We start from the raw sequence: 15,018 nt of genomic DNA on the forward strand, positions 1-15,018 counted from the left end.
TTCTTCTTCCCCTAGGTACTTGGTTTTAATGCTCGTCAGCGAAAAGCCTTTCTTAATGCAATTATGCGATATGGTATGCCACCTCAGGATGCTTTTACTACCCAGTGGCTTGTAAGAGACCTGCGAGGCAAATCAGAGAAAGAGTTCAAGTGAGTTGAGGGCTGGAGTGGACTGATCTAGAGCAAGGGCTTCTGCTGTCTTATCTGGTCATTCCATGGTTCTAGGCCCAGCCGTGCAGGGAAGTGGGCTGTTTCCTCTGTTGAAGTTGGCAGGTGAAGCTGTTAGTAATGTGTTCCTAGCTTCCCTGGAAGAGAACCTGGGTCTTCTTGTGGGGTCTGGAGGTCAGCCTTCCCGTGCAGTGGTGGGCTTTACCTCAAGGTGGAGCCATAGTTATTGCCTGTGTTAATGCCTCACGAAGGGATGGAAAAGAATCTAAGAGTCAGCATGATCCATATTTAACTCATTTCTCTACTTCTTTACACAGGGCATATGTCTCTCTTTTTATGCGGCATTTATGTGAGCCGGGGGCAGATGGTGCTGAGACCTTTGCTGATGGTGTCCCCCGAGAAGGCCTGTCTCGCCAGCATGTCCTTACTAGAATTGGTGTTATGTCTTTGATTCGCAAGAAGGTGAGCCCTGAGCCTCTTGTCATTGTTTCTAGGGGGCCAGGAGCAGTGGCTCACACCTGTAATCCCAGCACTTTGGGAGGCCGAGGCGGGTGGATCACTTGAGGTCAGGAGTTTGAGACCAGCCTGGTCAACATGGCGAAACCCCATCTCTATTAAAAATACAAAAACTAGCTGCATGTGGTGGCAGGCACCTGTATTCCCAGCTACTCAGGAGGCTGAGGCAGGAGAATTGCTTGAACCCAGGAGGCAGAGACTGGAAGGCCAATAGGAAAGGAGCCTGTAGCTGGAATTGGGTCTTCAACTTCTTGTCCCATTGCTACAGGTTCAGGAGTTTGAACATGTTAATGGGCGCTGGAGCATGCCTGAACTGGCTGAGGTAGAGGAAAACAAGAAAATGTCCCAGCCAGGGTCACCCTCCCCAAAGACTCCTACACCCTCCACTCCAGGGGACACGCAGCCCAATACTCCTGCACCTGTCCCACCTGCTGGTAAGTCTGCCTGTCCTATCATTTTCTGTCCTTCTCTTTTTGTCCTGGCCTATTTTTCTGCTCCCCTGTGCTCAGTTCTAACAGGGTAGTCTGGCAGGACACACAGCAATTTCCCTCTCAGTTTAGGAGGGCCGTCCTAAGAATAGGGCTGGCTCTTAAAGGCACGAGAGGACAATTTAAGATGAGACAGGCCGGGCACGGTGGCTCACGCTTGTAATCCCAGCACTTTGGGAGGCCGAGGCGGGCGGATCACGAGGTCAGGAGATCGAGACCATGGTGAAACCCCGTCTCTACTAAAAATACAAAAAATTAGCCGGGCGTGGTAGCGGGCACCTGTAATCCCAGCTACTTGGGAGGCTGAGGCAGGAGAATGGTGTGAACCCGGGAGGCGGAGCTTGCAGTGAGCCGAGATCGCGCCACTGCACTCCAGCCTGGGTGACAGAGCGAGACTCCGTCTCCAAAAAAAAAAAAAGATGAGACAAACTGGGAAGAAATGACCTTCTCTCTGATGTAGTACCTTCTTCCTAATTGATTGTCTCTTATTGTTCTGCAGAAGATGGGATAAAAATAGAGGAAAATAGCCTCAAAGAAGAAGAGAGCATAGAAGGAGAAAAGGAGGTTAAATCTGCAGCCCCTGAGACTGCCATTGAGGTAAGAGATGGGGGTGACTGAATGCCATGCTAAAGACAAATGTGTAAGTCCAGTCTTCCTTTTAGTTGCTGGCCTGTCTGCTTCATCTTTTTTGTTTTTGTTTTTTTTTCCTTTGAAGTGTACACAGGCCCCTGCCCCTGCCTCAGAGGATGAAAAAGTCGTTGTTGAACCCCCTGAGGGAGAGGAGAAAGTGGAAAAAGCAGAGGTGAAGGAGAGAACAGAGGAACCTATGGAGACAGAGCCCAAAGGTAAAGGTATCCACGTTTTTTTGTTTGTTTGTTTGTTTTGAGACAGTCTTGTGCTGTTGCTAGGCTGGAGTGCTGTGGCACAATCTTGGCTTACTGCAACCTCCACCTCCCAGGTTCAAGCGATTCTCCTGCCTCAGCCTCCTGAGTAGCTGGGATTACAGACACACGCCATCATGCCCAGCTAATTTTTGTATTTTTAGTAGAGACAGGGTTTCACCATGTTGGCCAGGCTGGTGTCAATCTCCTGACCTCGTGATCTGCCCGCTTTTGCCTCCCAAACTGCTGGGATTACAGGCATGAGCCACTGTGCCTGGCCTTTTTTTTTTTTTTTTTAAAAAAAGGAGTTTCACTCTTGTTGTCCAGGCTGGAGTGCAATGGTGTGATCTCAGCTCACTGCAACCTCCACCTCCTGAGTTCAAGTGATTCTCCTGCCTCAGCCTCCTGAGTAGCTGGGATTACAGGCATGCACCACCATGCCCAGCTAATTTTGTATTTTTTAGTAGAGAGGGGGGTTTCTCCATATTGGTCAGGCCGGTCTCGAACTCCTAACCTCAGGTGATCCACCTGCCTTGGCCTCTCAGAAAGTGCTGGGATTATAGGTGTGAGCTACCGTGCCTGGCCAGTATCCATATTAAGCACTACAGATCCCTGTGTGAACCATGGTCACTCGTGAATTTTCACTGGGGCTGTAGAGATAATCAGGAGGAAGCGACGCTGAAGAATCCTGCACCCTTGATTTTAGGTGGCAGGTTTTCCCCTGCCTTAAGGTATCTCTTATGACTTTATTTGTTCTTGTTGTTTTTATTTTTTGAGATGGAATCTCACTCTGTCACCTAGGAGGGAGTGCAGTGGCACGATCTGTGCTCACTGCAACTCCTGCCTCCCGGGTTCAAGCGATTCTCCTGCCTCAGCCTCCGAGTAGCTGGGATTACAGGCGTGCCACAACCATGCCCAGCTAATATTTTTTTTTTTTTTGAGACGGAGTCTCGCTCTGTCGCCCAGGCTGGAGTGCAGTGGCGCGATCTCGGCTCACTGCAAGCTCCGCCTCCCGGGTTCACACCATTCTCCTGCCTCAGCCTCCCAAGTAGCTGGGATTACAGGCGCCTGCCACCACGCCCGGCTAATTTTTTGTATTTTTAGTAGAGACGGGGTTTCACTGTGTTAGCCAGGATGGTCCCCATCTCCTGACCTCGTGATCCGGCCACCTCGGCCTCCCAAAGTGCTGGGATTACAGGCGTGAGCCACCGCGCCTGGCCAATATATATATGTATATATATATGTATTTTTTTTTTTTTTTTGAGACGGAGTCTCACTCTGTCGCCCAGGCTGGAGTGCAGTGGCACGATCTTGGCTCACTGCAACCTCCGCCTCCTGGGTTCAAGTGATTCTCCTGCCTCAGTCTGCTGAGTAACCACCATGCCCGGCTAATTTTTTTTTTTTTTGAGATGGAGTCTTGCTCTGTTGCCCAGGCTGATGTGCAGTGCAGTGGTGTGATCTCAGCTCACTGTAACCTCTACCTCCTGGGTTCAAACAATTCTCCTGCCTCAGCCTCCTGAGTAGCTGGGATTACAGGCATGCGCCACCACGCCTGGCTGATTTTTGTATTTTAGTAGAGACGGGGTTTCACCATGTTGGCCAGGCTGGTCACGAACTCCTGACCTCAAGAGATCCACCCATCTCGGCCTCCCAAAGTGCTGGGATTACAGGTGTGAGCCACCATGCCTGGCTAATTTTTGTACTTTTAATAGAGACTGGGTTTCACCATGTTGGCCAGGCTGGTTTCTAACTCCTGACCTCAGGTGATCCACCCACCTTGGCCTCCCAAAGTGCTGGGATTACAGGCATGAGCCACTGCACCCAGCTAATTTTTGTATTTTTAATAGAGATTGGGTTTCACCTTGTTGGCCAGGCTGGTCTTGAACTCCTGACCTCAAGTGATCTGCCTGCTGCTGTCTCCCAAAATGCTGGGATTACAGGCATGAGCCACCGTGCCCAGCTGACATTACTGTAATTGCAGACATTTAGATGTAGGTCTATCCAATTGGATAATAGTGTGCAACAGAGGAGAATGTTCTTCCTTTAGGTATATTCTCAATAACATTTCTTCCCCTAGGTGCTGCTGACGTAGAGAAGGTGGAGGAAAAGTCAGCAATAGATCTGACCCCTATTGTGGTAGAAGACAAAGGTGGGTGTTTGGAGAAGTTGATTGTGGTTTAGAAGAACTCTAAATCCAGAAGCAAGGACTGTATCTGCCCTGCCTCCCTGTCCATACTCATCTAGCCATTTTATCCCAAGATAAAAGACTGTACCTGTCCCCACATTTCATTGTCAGTGGGTCACTGGCACCATTTTCTGGGTCTGAGAGACACCCAGGTGGAGAAGGGGTGGAGGTGGATGGATTCTTGTAGCATAGTGTTCTGGGTAAGGGCGATGGTGCTGGGCTTTGGCTGGAGCTGACATTTTTCTTCCCCATATTCTGTAGAAGAGAAGAAAGAAGAAGAAGAGAAAAAAGAGGTGATGCTTCAGAATGGAGAGACCCCCAAGGACCTGAATGATGAGAAACAGAAGAAAAATATTAAACAACGTTTCATGTTTAACATTGCAGATGGTGGTTTTACTGGTATGGAAATGAGGGGCCCACCACGGTTAGAAGGATCTGATGTGAAATTGGGGTTCTTGTCAGAAACCACGGTACAGGGACTTTATCTCTTTACCTCTGTTTGATGAGGGAATGCCAAACTGATAGTGGGTTCTGTGGAGAAAGCCAGAAGCAAATTATATGAAGATGGATCCAGGGGTAGGGGACGGTGGGGGACAAGAATAAGTAGCTTTTTCAATTCTCACAGATGTTTGCTTCCCCCCTCCCCCCCAACCTTCCCTAAATTCCTCCTCAGAGTTGCACTCCCTTTGGCAGAATGAAGAGCGAGCAGCCACAGTTACCAAGAAGACTTATGAGATCTGGCATCGACGGCATGACTACTGGCTGCTAGCCGGCATCATAAAGTATCCTTTGCCTGAATGTGTACTGAGGCTTTTGGTGAAAGGTTCTGAACGTCTCTTAGTTTGAGGTTCTTACTTTCCTTGTTTTGTTTTTCCTGAGCACTTTTCCAATAGCCATGGCTATGCCCGGTGGCAAGACATCCAGAATGACCCACGCTATGCCATCCTCAATGAGCCTTTCAAGGGTGAAATGAACCGTGGCAATTTCTTAGAGATCAAGAATAAATTTCTAGCTCGAAGGTTTAAGGTGAGCGGTTGGGGAGGAATATATTGCTTCAGTGACAAACTTGAAAGTGCATAACGTCCTGCAGAAGAGGGAGTCTGTCCATCCAGCGCACCACTCTCACTTTCTTCGTTCTATAGAAGGCTTTGCTCCCAAGTAACTTACACATTAGGGTTAAAGACACACAGACTTGAAAGTTAACTAACTGTACATGAGCTGTAGGTGACTATGTGTCCAATCAATGACACACTAGTGCAGAGGGGTTTGTTTGGGGAACACTGCAGATTGGAGTATTCAGAAAAGATACAGAGGTGGGATTGAATTGCATCTCTGAAGAGGTAGAGCTATCAGTCAGTGGGCTGCTGGTTCTTTTTTTTTTTTTTTTTTTTTTGAGACAGAGTCTCTGTCGCCCAGGCTGGAATGCAGTGATGCAGCCTCTGCTCACTGCTGCAACCTCTGTGTCCTGGGTTCAAGTGATTCTCCTGCCTCAGCCTCCTGAGTAGCTGGGATTACAGGCGCCTCCACCACACCCAGCTGTTTTTTTTGTATTTTTAGTAGAGATGGGGTTTCACCATGTTGGCCAGGCTGGTCTCAAACTCCTGACCTTAAGTAATCCACCTGCCTTGGCCACCCAGATTGCTGAGATTATAGGCGTGAGCCACCATGCCTGGCCTGGTTCTTTTTTCTGGGCTAAAAAGTACCTGTGTGGGCCAGGTGCGGTGGCTCAACGCCTGTAATCCTAGCACTTTGGGAGGCTGATGCAGGAGAATCGCTTGAAGTCGGGAGGTATAGAGATTTCAGTGAGCTGAGATCGTGCCACGGCACTCAAGCCTGTGCAACAGAGTGAGACTCTGTCTCAAAAAAAAAAAGACCTGTCTGTTGTCTCACATGCTGAGTGTAATCGGGGAAGAAATGGTACACGAATAAGCCTTCAGGTATTATGTACTAAGCAAACGATGTGCCCAGGGATAAAAAGACAAAGCATGGTATCTGTTTTCAAGGAGCTTTCAGTTTCAAGTAGGAGCACATGTGTAATCAAATGAATGCCATTCTGCATATCAGGAGAGAGATTGCTGATTGGCACAAGAAAGTTCTCCAGAATTGCTTGAACCCGGGAGGCGGAGGTTGCAGTGAGCCGAGATCACACCACTGCACTCGTCTGGTGACAAAGCGAGACTCATCTCAAAAAACACAAGAAAAGAAAGTTCTCAGAGAGGCAGACACAGTGGCTAATCCCAGCATTTTAAAAGAGCTGATTGCTTGAGTCCAGGAGTTCAAGACTAGCTTGGGCAACATGGCAAAACCCCATGTCTACAAAAATTAACAAAAAATTAGTCAGTTCTGGTGGCATGCACCTGTAGTTCCAGCTACTTGGGAGGCTGCAGTGAGCCTAGATTGTGCCACTGCACTCCAGCCTAGGCATTGGAGTGAGACCCTGTTTTTTTTTTTTTTCTGAGACAGAGTCTTGATGTGTTGCCAGGCTGGAGTGCAGTGGCAAGATCTCTGCTCACTGCAACCTCTGCCTCCCGGGTTCAAGCGATTCTCCTGCCTCAGCCTCCCGAGTAGCTGGGACAACAGGTGCGCGCCACCACGCCCAGCTAATTTTTGTATTTTTAGTAGAGATGGGGTTTCAGCATGTTGGCCAGGATGGTCTTGATCTCTTGACCTCATGTTCTGCCCGCCTCGGCCTCCCAAAATGCTGAGATTACGAGCCACTGTGCCCATCCAAGACCCTGTCTTAAAGAAAAAAAAAAAAAAAGTTCTTGAGAGGGAATTGGAGTAGGGAGGGAACATACAAATGGCTTTATGGAGAAGATGGCATTGGAGTGAAGTTTTGAAGAATGCGATGGAGATTTTTTGGTAGAAACAGAAGGATATGTGAACAAAGGGATTAGGCTGGGCAAAGATGTGAGGCAGCAAAGCTTAGTATGTCTGGAAACAGCAAATAGCCCAGTTGAGCTGTAGGGAAACATTTGTGTTGGGTGATGGCGGGAGGTAGGTTGGAAAGAGAAAGGTGGACGGGCTAGAGGTCAGTAGGTGGGTTCTTGGCACCAGATAAGAGTTTGGACTTTACCCTATCATTAGTGGGCAGCCACTGAAAGTTTGTGAGCAGAGTTTTGATGGGACCAAGGGAAATGGAAACAGCATTCATAAGATTATAAAACTGTCATATAATCATGAGGCGTTCAGGGTCTGGGCTGTGATGCTGGTTGTGGAAAATGAAAAGGGTAAAGATAAAGGAAACAACACCAAATAATTTATTGGACTTAGTGACTTACTGTAGGGGTCAGCAAACCTTTTTTTCTCCCCCCCAAACCAAAAATGTTAATAAAACCCTTTTTTTTTTTTTTTTTGGAGACAAAGTCTTGCTCTGTTGCCCAGGCTGGAGTGCAGTGGTGACATCTCCTGGCTCACTGCACCCTCCACCTCCTGGCTTCAACCGATTCTCCTGCCTCAGCCTCCTAAGTAGGTGGGATTACAGGCGTGTACCACCATGCCTGACTAATTTTTGTATTTTTGGTAGAGATGGGGTTTTGCCATATTGGCCAGGCTGGTCTCAAATTCTGGACCTCAGGTGATCTGCCCACCTTGTCCTCCCAAAGTGCTGGGATTACAGGTGTAAGCCACTGCACCCAACCACACCTTTTCTATTAAAGGGCCAGATAGTCCCTGTGTGGGACATGTAGTCTCTGTTGCACATACTCAACTCCATCTTTGTTGTGTGAAAGCAGCCACAGGGGATACATAACTGAGTTAGGATGTGTTTCAGCATTTCATCTATGGATATTACAATTTGAATTTTGTATAATTCTCATGAAGTGGCATGAAATAGTCTTGTTTTGACTTTTTGCCAACCATTTTAAAATGTAAAACCCATTCTTAGCTCTTGAGCCATATAAAAACAGGTGGTGGGGCAGATCTGGCCCACAGGCTGTAGCTTGCCAACTCCTGCCTTACTGGATTTGAGGTACAGAGTGAGTGAGACTGAAAATATCATTTTGAGCCTGAGTCACTGAGAAAGTTAAATTGTCATTTAAGAAGAGAGGGAGCAGTTTGTAGAAAAGAATGATATCGAATTTTAGACAAGTCTTTTGGTATTTCTCACAAATCAGCACCCCTCCCACTACCTACCCCATCACCATACACTAGTGGGATCAGAACCAGTGCTGAAGGTACATGTTTGAGAAGCATCAAATCATCTGCATAGAAGTGCTGGCTGACACTAGGAGAGAAGAAGGGTATAAGAAATCTTCTCTTATGTTGAGTCATACATTTCATGAATATATTTTTTAAGTAATTAAAATATTTTCATAAATTTTTTTTTTTTTTTTTTTGAGACGGAGTCTCGCTCTGTCGCCCAGGCTGGAGTGCAGTGGCGCGATCTCGGCTCACTGCAAGCTCCGCCTCCCGGGTTCACGCCATTCTCCTGCCTCAGCCTCTCCGAGTAGCTGGGACTACAGGCGCCCGCCACCACGCCCGGCTAATTTTTTGTATTTTTAGTAGAGACGGGGTTTCACCGTTGTCTCGATCTCCTGACCTCGTGATCCGCCCGCCTCGGCCTCCCAAAGTGCTGGGATTACAAGCGTGAGCCACCGCGCCCGGCCCTATTTTCATAAATTACGAACCAACATTCTGCCTCTTGGGATATATTTCAAAGAATCTTTAATACAGCTCCATCAGGTGACATGTGCATGAGTGTTTTTACAGTATGATTTTTGGTGGTGGGGGCCTAGAGGCAACATAAATGTTCAGCATTAGGAGAATGCATAGGTAAAACATGTATTCATATCATGGGGCATTAAGCAACAAGCAACAAAATTCATGTGCATACAACATAAGAGTACCTTTTAAAAGGTATGTAGTGGGAGAAGAAAAAGCATTTTATAGATACAGAAAACATCATTCTGTAACTTAGAAACATACATATGAAACAAAAACAGTCTTTAAAAACCTACACAAAAAGCCACAGTATTACTATATTAGAAAGGTTGCTTTTCAGAGGAATGGGAGTGAGATGGCAATAAGAGGAAATAAAAAACAAAAATATTTTAAAATAGCAAAATAACCCCTTTTTTTTTGAGACAGTTTCCCTCGGTCACTCAGGCTGGAGTGCAGTGGCGCGATCTTGGCTCACTGCAACCTTTGCCACCCGGGTTCAAGCATTCTTCTGCCTCAACCTCTTGAGTAGCTGCAGTTACAGGTCATACCTGGCTAATTTTTGTGTTTTTAGTAGAGACGGGGTTTCGTCATGTTGGCCAGGCTGGTCTTGAACTCCTGACCTCAAGCGATCTGCCTGCCTCAGCCTCCCAAAGTGCTGGGATTACAGGCGTGAGCCACTGTGACCAGCCAAAACGTGTTTTTGAAGAGTAGTTGATAAAGAGTAGATGATAAAAAGGAAGATGCTTAACTGTGTAAATGAAAACATAATATGGGTATGTATATAGTATGATCTCAGTTATGTAAAAAATACACACAAAAAAACCTAAAAAAAATCAGGATGTATTTCTAGAAGGTGGGATTATCTGTTGTTAATTTTTGATATTCTGTTTTCTAAATTGAGTTTTTATCGCTTTTGTATAAGAGAACCTAAAGGGTAAAGAGTTTTAAAAATGAGGACATTGAAAAAGGGAAAGAAAAAAGGTACAAGGCAAAGTTAAACTACTTGAGTGTGGGAATGAGCTGTCCATGAAGTTCTTCATAGGTTCTTATTACCATCTGAAACGAGAGGTGAGCTGAGAGGCCAGTCACAAGTGAGCAAAGTGAGTTATCAGTCAAACTCCCGTTTCCTCTTATCCCTTGTCCAGCTCTTAGAACAAGCTTTGGTGATTGAGGAACAGCTGCGCCGGGCTGCTTACTTGAACATGTCAGAAGACCCTTCTCACCCTTCCATGGCCCTCAACACTCGCTTTGCTGAGGTGGAGTGTTTGGCGGAAAGTCATCAGCACCTGTCCAAGGAGTCAATGGCAGGAAACAAGCCAGCCAATGCAGTCCTGCACAAAGGTAGCCAGTGGCTCCCCTGCCTCCTGCTGATTCGGCCTCCTCCCTGATCTGACTGTATCCCAATGTACATGTATTTGTTTTCAAACCTTTTTCAGAGCTCCTTTGTCTGGGAGTTTAGGAGGTGCTAGGGATCTTTGCCATCCTTGGGAAGTTAATATCTTAGAGGCAATCAAGGACAGTAGTTCTTTGCCTCTTTTTTTTTTTTTTTTTTTTAAAGAGATGGACTCTTGGCTGGGCGCGGTGCCTGACGCCTGTAATCCCAGCACTTTGGGAGGCCAAGGCGGGTGGATCACGAGGTCAGGAGTTCGAGACTAGCCTGGCCAACAGATGGTGAAACCCCGTCTCTATTAAAAATAGAAAAATTAGCTGGGCATGTGGCACATGCCTATAATCCTAGCTACTCAGGAGGCTGAGGCAGGCGAATCGCTTGAACCCAGGAGGCGGAGTTTGCAGTGAGCCAAGATCGTGCCATTGCATGGGCTATCAGCCTGGGCAACATAGTGAGACTCCGGAAAAGAAAAAAAAAAAAGAGATGGGCTCTCACCATTTTGCCCAGGTGGGTCTTGAAGTCCTGGACCCAAGTGATCCTCCTGCCTCAGCCTCCTGAGTAGCTGGGACTACAAATACGTGCCACTGTAGCTGGCCACCTCTTTTTTTTTTTTTTTCTGAGATAGTCTAGCTCTGTTGCCCAGGCTGGAGTGCAGTGGTGTGATCTTGGCCCACTGCAATCTCTGCCTCCTGGGTTCAAGCAATTCTTCTGCCTCAGCCTCCCGAGTAGCTGGGACTACAGGCATGTGCCACCACTTGTGGCTAATTTTTGTATTTTTAGTAGAGATGGAGTTTCACCATGTTGGCAAGGCTGGTCTCAAACTGACTTCAAATGATCCACCCGCCTCCACCTCCCAAAGTGCTGGGATTATAGGTGTGAGCCACTGTGCCCCGCCCTGGCCACCTCTTTTTTTTTGTTTTGTTTTGTTTTTGAGGTGGAGTTTTGCTCTTGTTGCCCAGGCTGGGGTACAATGGCGTGATCTCGGCTCACTGCAACCTCTGCCTCCTGTGTTCAAGCGATTCTCCTGCCTCAGCCTCCTGAGTAGCTGAGATTACAGGCACGTGCCACCATGCCCGGCTAATTTTGTTTTTTGTTTGTTTGTTTGTTTTTTGAGATGGAGTTTTGCTCTTGTTGCCCAGGCTGGAGTGCAATGGCACGATCTCAGTTCACCACAACCTCCGCCTCCCGGGTTCAAGTGATTCTCCTGCCTCAGCTTCCCAAGTTGCTGGGATTACAGGCGCCCGCCAGCATGCCCAGCTAATTTTTTGTATTTTTAGTAGAGATGGTGTTTCACCATGTTGGCCAGGCTGGTCTTGAACTCCTGACCTCAGGTGATCCACCCACCTCTGCCTCCCAAAGTGCTGGGATTACAGGCATGAGCCACCGCGCCCCAGCTAATTTTGTATTTTTAGTAGAGATGGGGGTTTCTCCATGTTGGTTAGCCTAGTCTTGTACTCCCGACCTCAGGTGATCCGCCTGCCTTGGCCTCCCAAAGCGCTGGGATTACAGGTGTGAGCCACTGCACCCGGCCACCTCTTTTAAACATATTCAGGTTCTTGAGATGGAAAGCAAAGCAGAATAATATAGTGTCATTTGGGATATTTTAGAGGTAACTTCAGGTGATAAAAGATCCCTTCAAATTCTAGACCCCTTTCAACATTTTGTTTCTAATTAAAGTAAAAGGTTAGGAGGCGGAGGGTGAAATAAGGAAAAGAATGCTGTTATAATGGAGGTGGGAGACAGATTCTGAAGGTAGAGAAGTAAGAGAAAAAACAGGAATAGGCTTCTCAAGAAGAGGAAATACAATAATAGTAAGGGATAGTGAAGGTTTAGGTGACTTTAAAAAGCACAAAATCATGGACAGTTGGAAATGGAATATGAGGAGTAGGAATTTGAACATGGTGGAGGTCAGGTCAGATGACAGAAGACAATACATCACAGTCACTTGGTCACTGAGAAGTGATAGGGGGCTGGTCCACTAGGGTAGAGGGAGGTCAGTCTTGGCCACCACAGCTCACCACCTCTTTTTCTCCCTATGCAGTTCTGAAACAGCTGGAAGAACTGCTGAGTGACATGAAAGCCGATGTGACTCGACTCCCAGCTACCATTGCCCGAATTCCCCCAGTTGCTGTGAGGTTACAGATGTCAGAGCGTAACATTCTCAGCCGTCTGGCAAACCGGGCACCCGAACCTACCCCACAGCAGGTAGGACCATTTTCTTCTTGACACCACCTCTTCCTGCAGAACCATTCTGGAGCTTGTAACTTTGCTTTATGTCCTTAGCTTTACATACTGGGTGGGTGGCCTATCAGTGAATTCCCTTGAGATTGGGTGGATTCCTATCATCTGGAATTCTGACTCCTTGGGTCTCCTTCTCTAGGTAGCCCAGCAGCAGTGAAGATGCAGACTGATACCACCTCCAGCGCTGAGCAGTGACCTTCCTCACTTTCTCTTGTCCCAGCTTCTCCCCTGGGGGCCTGAGAGACCCTCACCTTCCTTCTGCCCATCTTCCATGTTGTAAAGGAACAGCCCCAGTGTACTGGGGGAGGGGAGGGAGTGAGGGGCAGTGGTGCCCTTCCTGCAGGAGAGACATGCAGCAGTAGCGCCGGCGCCATCTGCAGGAGCTGGCGGGCTGGCCTTCTGGACCCTGGCTTCTCCCCACTGTAACGCCTGTTACACACAAACTGTTGTGGGTTCCTGCCAGGCTTGAAGAAAATGATCTGAATTTTTTCCTCCTTTTGGTTTTATTTTGTTGGTTTATTTTGTGTTTTCTTTTCTCCTATTTTGGGGGTATTCAGAGTGGGCTGGGCCCCTGGGCGAGACACAGCTACCTCTGTTGGCATCTTTTTAATACCAGGAACCCAGCGGCTCTAGCCACTGAGCGGCTAAATGAAATAAAGTGGAAAAAAAAAAAAAGGAAAAAACCAAAAGCATAAAAAACCACAGCAAATTTCTTGATGAAAATTGAAAATAAAAGTTTCCTTGTATTTTAGTGCTCTGGTTCAGTGTGGGTATAGATGCAGGTGGATGAGTGTGTGCGGCAGGAGCCCGGCACCTGTATAGTTGAAAATTAAGGGCTACGTGGTGTCCTGATACCCCACTGAGTAACTGGGTTCTGTGTGTGGGTGCAGTATGTGCCTTGCCAACGGTGACTTCCACCTGTGGAAAATGAGAGGCTGCAAAACTGCGGGCACCGCCGCTTAATGGCTCTGTGACCTTGAGAAAGTTGTTTAACTTTGGTGGGATGCAGATTTCTCATGTGTATCTCACACGGTTGTCATGTTAAACCAGTAAAGTACATGGAACAGTTTTTAACACCTAACCACTACCTTAATGTTAGTTTCGAGGAAGGCTGAGGGGTGTTTTCTTGCTAAGTTGTGCAAAATTGGGATGCAATTTGTGGAAGAACACAGCCTCAACCCCACACCCCCAGAGGCCCGACCTAACGCCCTCCAACCTTGAAACCCTTGTAGTTCACCCCTCCTCATGTCCCAGACCAGGTCAGCGTTGCAACCCATTGTTTCCCAACTAATTGTAGACCCACCTGAAAGCGAGTTCCGGCGAAGAGGCCCCCTGTGAACTAGGTGCAGTGCAACATCTTAATTGAGGGGCTGATCAGGGGTGAGCATCAAGGAACGTGCTGGGAGGGCAAGGCACGGTGGCTCACAGCCTGTAATAGCACAGAAGTGGAGGCAGGAGGATCACTTGAGCCCAGGAGTTCTAGACCAGCCCTGGCAACATAGTGAGACCCCACCCCCTACACCCAGTCTCCATAAAAAGATTTTTAAAAAGGGGGCGGGGAGGAGGAGGTAAGTGGCATGGAATTCCATGTTTTTTTTTTTTGAGACGGAGTCTCGCTCTATCGCCAGGCTGGAGTACAGTGGCGCGATCTCAGCTCACTGCAACCTCCCCCTCCGGGGTTCAAGCGATTCTCCTGCCTCAGCCTCCAGAGTAGCTGGGACTACTACAGGCGTGCGCCACCATGTCCAACTAATTTTTGTGTTTTTAATAGAGACAAGGTTGGCCAGGATGGTCTCAGATCTCTTGACCTCGTGATCCGCCCGCCTCGGCCTCCCAAAGTGCTGGGACTACAGGCGTGAGCCACTGCGCCCGGCCTTTTTTTTTTTTTTTTTGAAGTGTAGTTTCGCTCTTGCTCTGGCTGAAGTGGCACGATCTCGACTCACTGCAACCTCCGCCTCCCGGGCTCAAGCAATTCTGCCTCAGCCTCCCGAGTAGCTGGGATTATAGGTGCCCGCCACCACGCCCGGCTAATTTTGTATTTTTAGTAGAGACGGGGTTTCACCATGTTGGCCAGGCTGGTCTCGAACTCCTGACCTCAGGTGATCCACCCACCTCAGGCTCCCAAAGTGCTGGGATTACAGGCGTGAGCCACCGCGCCCAGCCTGGAATTCCGTGATCTTGACGCTGGACTAGAGAGGTGGATGCCAGGGAGAGGGCCCCGCTGTCGGGCCCTGGTTCGAGAAGAAGGTGCGGCTTTCACGCACTAGCTTTTCCAACAGAAACCGGCCGTGAGGCTAAAAGCCAACTCCATGAGGGAAGGGCGGTCAGCTCAGCTGTTTCGTCACATTGTTCCCTCCACCTGCCACGGGTGTAAGCTGCGCGTCTCCTTCGAATTTCCTCCTACTCGCCGCCGCCGGCTCCGCGGGCTTTCCCAGGGCGCGCGTAAGTTCCGGGTGCGGCTGCCGACTGGAACGCAACAGGAAGAGGC

The 15,018-nt window shown here is 48.1% G+C and overlaps 1 protein-coding gene, 1 long non-coding RNA gene and 1 other non-coding gene across 18 annotated transcripts in view; 2 read left to right on the forward strand and 1 right to left on the reverse strand.

Annotated features, from left to right (window-relative positions):
• The window catches only part of CHD4 (chromodomain helicase DNA binding protein 4), a 39,534-nt gene extending 26,253 nt beyond the window's left edge, over positions 1 to 13,281 (forward strand). For 8 of the 16 annotated variants that reach the window (XM_063639782.1, XM_055280932.2, XM_055280934.2 and 5 more), the window contains exons 29-40: positions 16 to 149; positions 485 to 629; positions 952 to 1,117; positions 1,671 to 1,768; positions 1,887 to 2,016; positions 4,130 to 4,201; positions 4,499 to 4,636; positions 4,911 to 5,019; positions 5,131 to 5,263; positions 10,045 to 10,243; positions 12,331 to 12,494; positions 12,670 to 13,281. In XM_063639782.1, the coding sequence (XP_063495852.1) occupies positions 16 to 149; positions 485 to 629; positions 952 to 1,117; positions 1,671 to 1,768; positions 1,887 to 2,016; positions 4,130 to 4,201; positions 4,499 to 4,636; positions 4,911 to 5,019; positions 5,131 to 5,263; positions 10,045 to 10,243; positions 12,331 to 12,494; positions 12,670 to 12,687 (1,506 nt within the window). In that variant the 3' untranslated portion in view covers positions 12,688 to 13,281. Of the gene's footprint in view, positions 1 to 15; positions 150 to 484; positions 630 to 951; positions 1,118 to 1,670; positions 1,769 to 1,886; positions 2,023 to 4,129; positions 4,202 to 4,498; positions 4,637 to 4,910; positions 5,020 to 5,130; positions 5,264 to 10,044; positions 10,244 to 12,330; positions 12,495 to 12,669 lie in introns of all 16 variants that reach the window. The other 8 variants (XM_063639783.1, XM_055280933.2, XM_063639776.1 and 5 more) reach the window with 3 other exon arrangements.
• On the forward strand, positions 1,157 to 1,293 carry LOC129483771 (small Cajal body-specific RNA 11). The gene has a single exon (XR_008658267.1). It is a non-coding gene; the product is annotated as a small Cajal body-specific RNA 11 (non-coding RNA).
• LOC134736683 (uncharacterized) lies at positions 4,330 to 14,985 on the reverse strand. The gene is made up of 3 exons (XR_010120901.1): positions 14,643 to 14,985; positions 13,834 to 13,959; positions 4,330 to 4,492 (listed from the first exon to the last, which is right to left on the reverse strand). It is a non-coding gene; the product is annotated as an uncharacterized lncRNA (long non-coding RNA).
• Positions 14,986 to 15,018: the final 33 nt, after the last annotated feature.

This window comes from Symphalangus syndactylus, chromosome 5 (genome assembly GCF_028878055.3).
Source record: "Symphalangus syndactylus isolate Jambi chromosome 5, NHGRI_mSymSyn1-v2.1_pri, whole genome shotgun sequence".
In the NCBI taxonomy this organism is placed as follows: domain Eukaryota; kingdom Metazoa; phylum Chordata; class Mammalia; order Primates; family Hylobatidae; genus Symphalangus; species Symphalangus syndactylus.